Below are 13,444 nucleotides of genomic sequence, written 5' to 3' on the forward strand. Positions count from 1 at the left end.
AAAAGGATGAGATCACTCCGAGCAGAGATCTAAAAAAGACTACAGAGAAGTACACTAAGCTGGATACTAGGAATGACTCAGAATGAATAGGAAGACTATACTCTATATTTTGGGGTAGACAGGCCATGATAATAAGAGAAATGGAATAAACAAGGGTTACTCAGAAGACAATGATGAAGCAATTCTACAGAGCTAAAGAACATGCTCCAAATAATAATTCCCAATAAAAAGTAAATAAAGTCTTATGATCAATTTTCACTTTATTACATGGCCATAATATTGCAAAAGAAAAAGAGAAAGCAACATTTCCCTAGAATCCAACACCTCAATGGAAAGGATGGATGTGGACATGTAAAGAATTGCCTCACCTCTGTCAATGAGGAAACCCAAGTCTAGTGATCTCTCCCTTGAAGGCAAAACAGTGATTTCCACTGGAAACTAAGGATTTACAACCAAACATACCACATTATCATCATGCTGTAGGTAAGCCATGAGGCTTAAAACTGGAGCCTCTAAATTCTAATTAAATTTTCTTCCTTGACGGTTCATTAAAAGTAGCTTTTAAAATATATGAGCTAAAAGGTACTGCTCACTTATAAGAATAGAAGCAACCAAAGTTCTAACAGATTTTACTCTACACGTAGAAAACGTCCTTGACAAGAAAAGCACAGAAAGTTAAATCTGTGAGTTGAAGAGAGAACAAAACACAAAAACACACTCCTTCTCAAAAAAATTACCTGACCCTGAACTCACTCTGTGGAATAGTTTGTTACAATTTGCAAACAGCATGTGCGATATTAGCCACAGAGTAATAGAAGGAGACAATATTTATTCTGGCTTCAGTGAAGTCCAAATCCCTTATCCAAAGTTATGAAACCTCTTTAGGACTCTTCTCTCATCACTAATGCTAAGTAAAAGAAAGACAGAGTGAGCCAGAGAGAAACAGAGAGATAGAGACCTGCTATAAACAGACACCAGACATAGATGGAAGAGGAATTCCAGCAATAATTTCATCCTGGCATTTCATTGTTTTTCATATGACTTAACCCTGCATACCTGCTAGAGCTGTACTGACATGATGAAACACTGAAAATTATGGAATTAAGTATGTCTAAAGTTACATGTATGCTTTGTTTTCCATTTAAATCAAGCTCTTCATTCTCTGACTTACCTACAGAGAAATTTAAATTGGAAGTATATACAGAATATAGCCAGATGTTTGACACTAACAGTCATTATCTATAAACAGTCTATCAGAAATGTTGGGCTATAACAGAATGGAACGAAGAAATAACATAAGAATAAAATAGCATTTTTTAAAATGTTTTATTTATTTCTGAGAGAGAGAGAGAGAAAGAGAGCATGAGCAGGGGAGGGTCAGAGAGAGAGGGAGACACAGAATCTGAAATAGGCTCTAGGCTCTGAGCTGGCTGTCAGCACAGAGCCTGATGCGGGGCTCAAACCCATGAATCACGAGATCATGACCTGAGCCGAAGCTGGACGCTTAACCAACTAAGCCACCCAGGCACCCCTAAAATAACATTTCTGTAACCTTCCTGAACTCTATATGCAGTTAACATCTATTTCACAAAAACATTCATTCTAAGGATGTGTCCTCCATAAGGATTCTGAGCCCTAGAGCAGGCTTCTCAACCTGAGGTGTATAAATAATCTTCTGGGGGCTATAAACCCCAGAAAATAGCACATAATTTTTTTACATATGTATATAAGAATAGTGTTTGGAGGAAAGGCTCTGTAGCTTTCGTTATTTCCTATAAAGTATTCATACCATAGGCTACTTCACCAATGTATCCTAACAGTCTGAAACAGTGCCTATTAAATTAAAGATACTTAAATATTTGTTCTTACTGAACCAGTGCTCTACAGATTCACAACTCAGGTTCTAAACTGTTTGTTTTTTTTTAATATTTTTATTTATTTCTAGGAGAGAGAGGGAGAGAGAGACAGCGTGAGCAGGGGAGAGTCAGAGAGAGGGAGACACAGACTCTGAAATAGGCTCCAGGCTCCGAGCTGGCAGTCAGCACAGAGCCCGACGCGGGGCTCGAACCCACGAACAGCGAGATCATGACATAAGCGAAAGTCGGACCCTTAACCGACTAAGCCACCCAGGCGCCCCTCTAAACTGTTTTTTTATTACCAGTGGTTAGAGTAAACTTCATATCTGATACTAAGAAATCAAACTGAAATCAGAACACCAACCCAACCAAATAATTCTGTTTATTCTTCAGGGTAAACACAGAAACTCTTAAAACATTAGACATAGTAAGGCTGTAGCAGATTTAAAAAACAAAACAAAACCTGAGGCTCTGAAAGATGAATATTCCAAATTCTTAGAGTTCAAACAAAGCTTACCTGGTTAGAAAACACTTCTAAACTTTCAGAAAAGAGAGATTTCTGTAAATTAGATGTTCAAAACCTTCTAATGCAATCTTAATCAACAAATAAACTAATTCAACTAACCAATTAAAAATTCTCTTAACTTCTCATAAAATCACTTCTTTTGATGTAAAACTCATATAGAGTGAGCCATCTAATAAGGGGAATGAAATGTAGATGTTTTGCTGGTAGGGTGAGAGGAATGGTGTTTAAATTACTTTCAAATGATTTGGATTAAAACCAATATTATCTCCCCAAGGTCCAAAAATGAATCACATGCAATGCTGAAAAATGAATCCAAAATGCCTAACACCCACGATGCTGTGCTCCTTCCTTCAACCAGAAAAGTATCTGAAAAGCTACAAACAATGGAGCGTTCCCAGGATGCAGTGGGTGGTTTTCTTCCTCCCAGTACATGGACTGAGCCTTTCAAAGAACCAGTATTTCATTCTGTAGGAATCTGAATCTCAGATTCAGATATCGGCTATAAAGCTCAAGGTTACTTTTACATTTTACCTCTGAATGTCTTCACCTATACCTGTTCCTAGGAGAGTAAGAACCTGCTACTTAGGTGCCTGTCTAATGCAGAAAAGCTGTAATTCTCCAAATTTTAAGTTGCTGTATATTGAATGATAAATGGTTGCTTCTCAGAGAATCCCATCCATCCAATCTCTTCTCAGAGACTATAGCTGTACAACTGGGCATATCTTTAAAATAATATAGCCCCATCCTCAAAGCAATGATCATGCAATCCTTCCCTTCAAGCATACAACCTCTCTGAAGTGTATACGTTCTCTGAAAAAACATAGTCAATATTTTAATTTATATCTGAAAACAAATTACCTTCACAATATGAACATTTAAAGAAACGTTATGTGACTTTTATGTTAATCTAAAAGGGGAACAGGGCACCTGGGTGGCTCAGTCCGTTGATCGTCCAACTCTTGGTTCTGGCTCAGGTCATGATCCCAGGGTCATGGGATCAAATCCCACATCAGGCTCCATGCTCAGCATGAAGCCTCCAAAAGATTCTCTTTCTCTCTCCCTCTGCCCGTTCTCCTCTCTCTCTCTCCAAAAAAGAAAAATTAATTAATTAAAATAATATTTTAAAACAGGTGGGGTGGGGGAGAGCAGGTTAAGTAAAAACTGAGAATCCTGTTTCTAGCAGTATAGATTAGATACTCCAAAAGGCCTTTCCACTCCAACAAGGTTCTATGCAAACCATAGTTTGTAATACATCTCTGGACTCTCAGGAAGTGGGGGGATCTGCAAAATAAAATAGCCACAGGCTGAAAGCAGAAAGATGGGTGGGGGTGTGACTCTGAGAGCAAATGCTCATTTTTAACACTTTAGTGGGGAGATTATGCCCTTGGGTCAGCAGGAAGGCAGAGAAGCTGAGCATCTTCAATCACAGGGACCCTCAAAGGAGTGAAACCATCCCAGGTGGCCAGGTAGTTCCACTGTCTCGTGGAAGCTACTCTCTCACAAAAAGCCTCATAAGGTCAGACCCAGATTTGCACTAATAATGATCAACCAAGTATCAACTTATGAGTAAAGATAAACAAACCACCTGAACAGTCATAAGAAACAACAAACATTAGATTCAGAACTCCAGGAACTTCAGATATCTAAAGTATCAGATAAAGAATATAAAACAGCTACACTTGAATTTTTTTTTTTTTAAAGGACTTAGGGACACCTGAGTGGCTCAGTCGGTTAAGTGTCCAACTCTTCAGCTCAGGACATGATCTCATGGTTCACGGGTTCAAGACTCTCATAGGGCTCTGTGCTGACAACACAGAGCCTGCTTGGGATTCTATTTTTCTCTCTCTCTGCCCCTCCCCCATGCATGTGTGTTCTCTCTCTCTCTCTTTCTCTCAAAATAAATAAAAATAAACTTAAAAAAGAATTAAAAAGGACTTGAAAATATAAGCAAGCTAAAGAGAACAGATTATAAAAGGAACCAAGTATAAATTTCAGAAATAAGCAATATAATTTGTTTTAAAAAAAGAACTTCTCATTATTGGTTAAATAATGGATTAGACATAGCTGAAAAAAGAGCTGTAAAGCAAAGCTAAATAATAACCCAAAATAGCACAGAGGGAATAAGAAATTATGACAGAAAGTTTAACAGTCTTGAAAAACAGAATGAATATATATCTAATCAGAGCTCCAGAAGGAAAGAACTAAGGAACAGAAGGTAGACAGTATTTGAACAGATAAACCTGAGAATTCTTAGGAAAGATACAGTCATAGATACACAAAGTGTAACAAATTAACAAGGAAAATAATTAAAAAGAAAGCCACCCTACACATATTGTAGTAACCTTTCAGGATGCCAAAGACAAAGAAGAGATCTTTAAAGAAGCTGGAGAGAAGACAAGCAACCTAGAAAAGACTGAGGATATGATGGACCGAACCGCAGACTTCACACAGTAATAATAGGAACCAGAAAATAGATCTAAGTTACATATTCCAGTTTCTAAAACAAGATAAATATCAACCAAAAATTATACAACCAGAAATTTGTATTTCAAGAAAATGAATATATTTTAGATATGCATAAAAGTGAATTGAAAACTACTCTAAAGGAAATGACCTTGAATTTCCTAACTTTCCCTCTCCAATGTTCTTGAATATCAGATTAATACTCCTAAAATCATTTGATCATATTACTTCCCTGCTCCAAAATGCCACATTAATTTCTAGAACTAGCCACATGACAAGGTCCAAATTTCTTAGCCTGGCACTGAAAGCACTTTACAGCCTAGTTATTTTCCAATGTTCTTTACATGGACGATCTGGCTCCTCAATTTACTAACTATAACCTTAAGCTAGGTAATTAACCTTCCTGAATCTCAGAGTCATCATGTGCAAAATGAAACCTATAAAAACTGACTTCTGAGATCAATTAAAATAGCCCAGGTAAAGCTATCAGCACAGTCCCTGTCACATAGTTTTAAATAAATGGTAGGTGGCATTATTTCTCATTATAACTCATTGGTCCTAAAATACAACATATGCATTTCCAACTCCATGCCTTTGCTCAATATTTCCTTCACTTTACCAGCCCCCAACACCTCCACTAGCCCCAAATCTGCACTAGGTAAATCAAAATTATCCCTAAAAGTCCAGCTCCTTCTTGAAATTCTTGCCTACCAGGCCACAGCAAGTAAGTACTCTCACTTCTAAACACATTAAAACATTTTCCCACAATGCTATTCTGTTAACTACCTAAACTGTATGTTTCTTCTGGTCTAGAGAAGTGCTCATCTTAGATTTTCCTGCTTTACTCATGGAAAGCTTTACAGTCATGAAAACGAGGACTGCCAAATAAATATGGATTGTCTGCTTAAGTTCCAGTACCCTGACAGAGCTACTTCAGAGGAAAACATGGGAAAGGCGGGGGGGGGGGGGGGGGGGGGAAGGCAGCTGTCTTAGAATTCACTGCATTCTTTGTAACCCTCCAGACAGCTGCACTTCATTCTAAAGACATCGCACATATTCCTTAGAGAAAGACATCAAACAAGGAAGTCCATGATGGGAAGGAAAAAGTGTTAAGGGTACATCAGCTGACAGCTACTTCAGGAAACATCTTTCAGAGTCTATTTTCCAAGGAAGTCAATTTGACCTGGTGTTCCTCTTACCCAAGACAATGAAAACAGTCTTCTAAAGTTGCCCAGCTGGCACAAAAGAGGTGTTCAATAAATGCTGGTTGACTCTGAACAGGCAGACCAAAGCAACTACTCAGATTATTCTGTTTGTTCAAAAAAATAAATAAAGGGAGCGAGGCAGATTTTCTCATCAGCTTTAGTTTACCAATTAACCATTTGCTGAGGATGCCACAGCTGGTTCCTCAACCCAAAACCCAGTGACAGCAAATCTCTCAAATGAGTCACAAAGAATGCATGATCAAACAACTGAATCAAGTCAACTCCTCCCTCCTTCATTCACTGTGGCTGACATTAATTAAGGAACACAATCAACATGCTATCACATTGAACCAAATAAAGTTTTTCCATCTTAATTTGTTTTAAGTAAGCTCTATGCCCAGAGTGGAGCCCAATGTGGGGTTGAACTCATGACCCCAAGATCAAGACTTCAGCTGAAATCAAGAGATGGATGCTTAACTGAGCCACTCAGGCTCAAAGTGTTTCCATTTTTTTAAAAAGTTTATTTATTTTGAGAGAGACAACAAACACATGTGTGAGGGACAAAAAGAGAGGAAAAGAGAGAATCTCAAGCAGGCTTCATACTGTCAGTGTGGAGCCTGATGCAGGGCTAGAACTCACAAACTGTGAGATCATGACCTGAGCCACCCAGGAGCCCCAAGTTTTTTCCATTTTAAAAGAAAATATTTAGGGGCACCTGGGTGGCTCAGTAGGTTAAGCGTCCAATTTTGGCTCAGTTAATGATCTCACAGATCATGAGTTCAAGCCCTACATCCGGCTCTGTGCTGACATCTCAGAGCCTGGAGCCTGCTTCAGATTCTGTATCTCCCTCTCTCTCCCTGCACTTCCCTAGCTCACACTCTGTCTCTCTCTCTCAAAAGTAAATAAACATTAAATAAACTTAAGGATTGTCTGAGATCTTACTGGTGTTTCATTACAGGGAACAAAACCTGGCTTCTTAAACCATGAAGGAAAAGTAGGAAATGACCCATAGCTTTAATAAAAAATAAATAAATAAAATTAAAAAATAAAAGAAAATCAAAGAAAGAAAAGAAAATCTTTACTACTATCAAATTTAAAAATCCACTATTTCATCTATTAGAGGCCAAAACAAAATACAATTATTTTTCATTATTAAGAAACATCTTCATTAAAGAAAACTTGGAAAAAAGACAAAAGAATCGGCCAGAAAAAGAGAAAAGTAGAAAACAATCAGCCGTAAGACCTATCATTCAAAAACAGCACCTATCAACATTTTGGTTCATTATATTCCAGGGGTTTTTTCCCCCCCTAAACATAAGATCAGTTTTTACATAACTGTAACCATATCATATATTCTACCTACCTGCAGCTTGTGTCACTTAAATTATAAACATTTTCCCATGGGTTTTTTTTTTTCTTCTTAACCATGTATAACTGCATAGATGGTAAAGATTTTTAAATTAAACCAAGAAATACTTACCATTTGCTTTCTTTCACAGAAACTACTTAAGTAAAAACTAAGAATTCCCAAAAGTTCTTGGGGCCACTGGAGATAAGATACATAAAAAATGCCTAGACACACAGGAAGTACTTAAGATAGTTAACTGACTTAGAAGTAACAAGGGGAATATTTACTATAGTCATCTCTAGAAAAATACAAAAGAAATTAAATTCAGTCTCTACTTTTAATGAGTTTTTAGTATCACTGAAAAGATAGAATGTATTTATACCCAATAACTGAAACCCAACTTAATTCAGCATACAACTATCCTGACTCTTCAAGAGCTGGGAATGCTTTATTCACTTCTGCACCCCTAACATGCACAACAGTGCCTGGCATATTGCAGATATCCAACAAATGACTGTTATACTAAACTGAACTACAAAGAGCCATCCATGTTTATATAGAAATAGGAAAGGTCACTAAGAGCTGAGATTAGGTTAGGCAGAGTAGCAACATGAATATAGCAGAATTTGACTTTGGCAGTAATTTGCAGAAGGAAGCCTGAACGATGTAAGTTTGGAATTCTGTGAAAATCAAAAATAACATGAGAAAAAAAATGTTTATAGGGGGCGCCTGGGTGGCTCAGTCAATTAAGCCTCTGACTCTAGATTTCAGCTCAAGTCATGATCTTACAGTTCCTGAGATCGAGCCCTGCATTGGGCTCCATTCTGAGAGTGTAGAGCAGCATTGGGATTCTAGCTCTCCCTGTCTCTGCCCCTCATGCATGTTCTCTCTCTCTCTCTCAAAATAAATAATAAATAATTTTTTAAAACTTTTTAAAAAATATGGAGAGCCTGGTGGCTCAGTTGGTTAAACATTCAAGTTCGGAACAGGTCATGATCTCGGGGTTCCTGAGTTCAAGCCCCACCTCAGGCACTGTGCTGACAGCTCAGAGCGTGGAAACTGCTTCAGATTCTATGTCTCCCTCTCACTCTGCCCCTGCCCCACTCTCGTGCCCTCTCTCTCTCTCAAAAAATGAATAAACATTAAAAAGACTTTAAAAAATGTTTGTGAAGTCTTAATTTCTTTTTTTAAAAATTTTTAAAAATGTTTTACTTATTTCTGAGAGAGAGAGAAAGACAGCGTGAGCAGGGGTGGGTCAGAGAGAGAGGGAGATACAGAATCTGAAACAGGCTCCAGGCTCTGAGCTGGCTATTAGCACAGAGCCTGACGCAGGGCTTGAACCCACAAACCGTGAGATCATGACCTGAGCCGAAGTTGGACGCTTAACCGACTGAGCCACCCAGGCACCCCAATTTCTTAAAAAGTTTGATGTTTCTACACAATCAGCATTGAAACCACAGCTGAACATACGAACTACTCATGGGAAATATAATATATAATAGATAATAGATACTACCTAAAAAAAAAGAAAACACACCACCACAAAATACTACAGCATTCCTTTTAAATCAGAAACAAGGGCTAATTCTCAGAAAGCTTTCTGTATGTCATGAAAAGTAGCAAAGAGGCAGTAAATTAATGCTTTAGATCTCCATATAGAGTACCATAGTGGATACTGTCCTTGCTAAACTGGGTGTAAAAGAATGTGCTTACCAAAACTTTCTTTCAGGATCTCTTTACACTCCAGTGAAGCTATTTGCATATATGGTTAGCATTCATACGGTAGAGAGAAAATCTGAAATCTGTATTCAACCCTAACAGCATCACACTCACACCACCTGATTCTAAACATATCTTTAAAAAAAAAAAAAAAAAAAAAAGAATCCAGCTTCATGAATAGGGTATCATTCAAAAGACTCTATACATCCTAACTTCATTCATACACATATTTTCTTTTCTTTTACCCCACTTGTGCTCTGAAAAAATTCAAAGAATTTATGGAGAAGGAATCTGCTAATATCACATGTCTAACAGCTGCCAGCTTGATATACTAAATCCATAGCTCCTTCAGTTACATTATGTGTCCATGTCAGAAAGTGTGCTTAATAACAAATCTGGTTTCTTTCAGGAACTGTTCTAAGCCTACCCTACTAGGCTTTCTTAAGAGCAAGTTACACAGACCTTAGGGGCTGGGTATATGATAATTTTGTCTGGATATAATACTGCAATTACTTATGATTAAGTACCTCTAATAGCTATCCATTCATTCTCTGCAGCCTGAAGACTCATGAATAAATGCCTATCAACAAGTCATTTGAGAATGAACAGCTGATTTGAGGCACTACATAATGCAGGGCAGGTGTTCTTTGTTTTTCTCAACACACACACACACACACACACACACACACACACACACACACGATAGCAATTATATCTGCCAGGAAATTCAAAAGGAATTTTAACAATACAAGTCATTCTAAAAAAATGGTTTAGAATACTTTTCAAAAATTTTCCAGGCAATCTTAATTTTTAGATTTTGCTAAACTTAAGCACACAAGCTGTCCTGCCCCAAGAATACAAACTATTACTGTTTTAATTCTACATGAAACACTTCTCTCGAGGACATCAAAAGATTTGGAAACCAAAAGTATGACTACATAATCATTCAGAAAAGCCATGCGGCATAATGTTTGTAAGGTTGAACTGCACCTGTCACCAATACAACAAAAGAATATTTTATATGCAAACCACAAAGCTTTGAACATTTGATAATTTGTTAAACTGATGCATAACAAGAAATCCGCTATGAAATGGAATAATACAAGTAACCCAAAATTAGATTAACAGAAATAGTTAAAAACTTCCAAATTTAAAACAGATAGGCTATCACCCTGAGCAAGTGATTGCATCTCTCAGGACTTGTTTCTTCATGCACAAAATGAACAATATTAACAATCTCTTAAATTGTTAGTAATATGAATACATACTAAATTCTTATAACAGCCTGGCAAAGGCTAATAAAGAATGTATTGTATTAGGAACAGCAACAAAAACAATGTGTTATATATCAGGAACAAATTTTTTTAAAATGAGAACGCTGAAAAAGAATAGTAATTGAAAAGAATAATCATAAAAATAAGAAAGACACAGCTGTCACGACCTGTGGCAAAGTTTTCAAGGTATTACAGTGTGTTTAGAGTACACACAAAATAAGAGAAAAAGAGTTTCCTACTGAAAAAAGAGCTGCATGCCCTCAAAGTGGATTCATACAGCCTACCATCTTGATTTCTTGTCATTAGTCCTATTTTGCAAAATTTTATTCTTCCTCCTATGTTCTGCAGGTAAATCCCAGCCCTTAAAATCAAGGAAGCTATAAAACCTGCACCTCCAGGAAAGTAAAATAAAAAGTTAAGGGCATATGAAGTACTGAGCATCTTCTAGTTTTATTAACAAGCAACCAAGTTGAAATTCATTCCTGAACTAAAACTGCCAAATGTGTCTGCAATAAAAACTGCAAACTTTCATGTGAACAGAACTTTTCAACAATGGGGAGTTGTTCCAGTCTGTGAATAGGACAGTGTCAGTGTGACCAACAAAGCCGGGAGCTGGACATTCCTGACACCCTTGTGCCCTGGCTAGCCTTTGATCATTTATATCTCCCTACCACATGTTTTTGGAAATCATTTTCAGGCAAAGTATATGGGCAACATCTATACCCTGAAACTTCTCCTTCATCATAGAGCCCTGTTTCCACAGCTTCCATCTGAAACCCTCACTTTTATCTACCCCCATTATGAACATTTCACAAGAATGAACATCAAACACAGGAGTGCTTTGTTTCTCTAGTCCGTCCACCCCCACTCCCAAACAGTCACTTGGTGTTTTAATTTGTATATTTTGGAAAACATCATGGGATGACAATGGCAACGCAGCCAAATGATAAAATGACCTAAGAACTGAAAAGACCTCATCTGGTTACCTGAGGACGCCCTCCACAGACGTGTGGTGTAGTGCTTTAGGTAAACACGGTTTGAGTCTTTACTACTCACTTGGGTTGCAGTCTTGGAAAGGAGACTTGAATTAGGTCTTAGTTCTCTTATTTGAAAACGGGCAATAAAACCCATGTCACGAAGTTATTGTAAGCTGTAAATGAGGTAATCATTTCAAAGCTCCTAGTATATAGTACATGCTCACTAAATACAAGGTGCATTAGGCCCTCCATCCAAGTGTCCTGAGACACACAAATCTTGAGAATTCTGGACAGTGGAAAAGACAAAACAAAACTCCGAAGTCTGTCAGTGTGACCTGATCAAAACCGACAAGATGCTATTTCAGGGTAAGAGTCTGCGGGGTCTCCTGGGCCAGGCTGGAGAGAGACAAAAAGGATACTTGATAGAGATCTGTGACCTTTTATTTCCAACGAAGGAAAGTTGGGTTTGCCCAACTCAGTTCTTTTGTTTACTGCAAGAGAGAAATGAACAGCACATCCCCAGAGGGTTGTGACCAAGAAGACAGAAAGGCCTCGGAGCTGCGTCTCGCTGGTACTTCGGAAGGCCCCTCACTGTCCACTTCTGGGCAAGGCGCTCGCTCGGCAGTGTCTTCTAGCAAGTTCCAAGCCCATGCCTAAGCTGCCACCTTCTTTCCAGAGAGCGGTGCCCACCGCCCGGGACCGGCCCACCGCCCGGAGCGAGCTACCCCGGCCTCGCACGGGCCCCTCGCACCCGCGAACCGACGCGACCTGGGACCCCGCCCAGAGGCCCCGGATCGACCCCTTTCTGCTGGGACGCGGGCGCGGGCCGCTCCTGCTTGCCGAGCTCGCAGCGTCTCCGGAGCCGGGACCGCTATTCCCGCCAGGACCGACTTCAGTCGCTCCGGGCCCGCTCTGCTCCCATCTGCCCCAAATCCTCCTCTCCCAAAGGCAGAAACATGCACACTCACCCCTGAAAATCAGCAGGAGGAAGAAGTCAGACAGCCGGGCGCAGAGCCGGACCGTCGGCCGCCGCCTCAGCGCCATGTCGAGGGGAGCTGAGGGGCCGCGGGCGCGCGGCGCAGCTCGGCTTCCCCGCACGCATGCGCCTGCCTGCCGGGGCCCCGACTACCCGCCCCTAGTTACCATAGCGACCACCTGGACCTGCACAGCCGTCACCATGGTAACGAGAGAAGCTGAAATTTGGTTGCTATGGATTCAGGGATGCTCCGGATCCGCGCGCATGCGGTCTCATTCAAAGAATTTGATGGGAGGACGTAAAGAAACGTATTCAAGAATGGGGCGGGGTAAATTTCCATAGCTATAAAATGAATGGAACACTACAGATCAGAGAAGGAACGCTCCGTTAAAACTTGGAAATGAAGTGTTTCCTCACAAATAAGGATGAAATCGAATTGTCTTTGAAGCATTATCCCCGGCAGCTCTTTTGAGGTCCTGATCCCAAATGTGATGGAAGCAAAAAGCGCTGAAATCTATTTAAAACATAAGCAAGACATATATTATGCAGAATATAAAAGTGATGTCTTTCCGGGGCGCCTGGGTGGCCCAGTCGGTTGAGCATCCAACTTTGGCTCAGGTCATGATCTCAGGGTTCCTGAATTTGAGCCCCGCATCCAGATCTCTGCTGTCAGCACGGAGCCCGCTTCAGATCCTCTGTCCCTCTGTCTCCCCTGCCCCGACTCAGGCCCTCTCTCCCTCTCTCTCTCAAAAAGAAACATTCTTTTAAAAAGCGATGTCTTTTCTAAAATAAACACAATACATAGTTTCTGTGGTAAATCAAAAGCATGATGGCATGCCCATAGTTTATTCTGCAGAAAAGCAGAGTAATTCTTAGCTCTGATTTCTGAATATTGGAAAATGATAAGTCTAGGGTAGAAAAATGGAGCAGAATCTTACGAGGACAAGCAGATAAGATGAAAAGGATAAACTGTACTGAAAGTTGGACCTAGTGATGCAGGAGGTTTTGCGTGTCACTTAATACTCTGGAAAATTCTTAGGGTGCCTGGCTGGCTCAGTCCGTTGAGCATTTGACTCTTGATTTTGGCTCAGGTCATGATC

At 39.6% G+C, this 13,444-nt stretch overlaps 1 protein-coding gene across 1 annotated transcript in view; it reads right to left on the reverse strand.

Annotated features, from left to right (window-relative positions):
* Window positions 1-12,442, reverse strand: part of JAM3 (junctional adhesion molecule 3) — a 79,625-nt gene extending 67,183 nt beyond the window's left edge. The window contains exon 1 of the mRNA XM_039253788.1: window positions 12,337-12,442. Coding sequence (XP_039109719.1) covers window positions 12,337-12,412 — 76 coding nt within the window. The 5' untranslated portion in view covers window positions 12,413-12,442. The remainder of the gene's footprint in view (window positions 1-12,336) is intronic.
* Between the last annotated feature and the right edge of the window lie 1,002 nt (window positions 12,443-13,444).

The sequence above is a fragment of the Hyaena hyaena genome, unplaced genomic scaffold, assembly GCF_003009895.1.
Source record: "Hyaena hyaena isolate Hyena2069 unplaced genomic scaffold, ASM300989v1 scaffold_465, whole genome shotgun sequence".
Classification (NCBI taxonomy): Eukaryota; Metazoa; Chordata; class Mammalia; order Carnivora; family Hyaenidae; genus Hyaena; species Hyaena hyaena.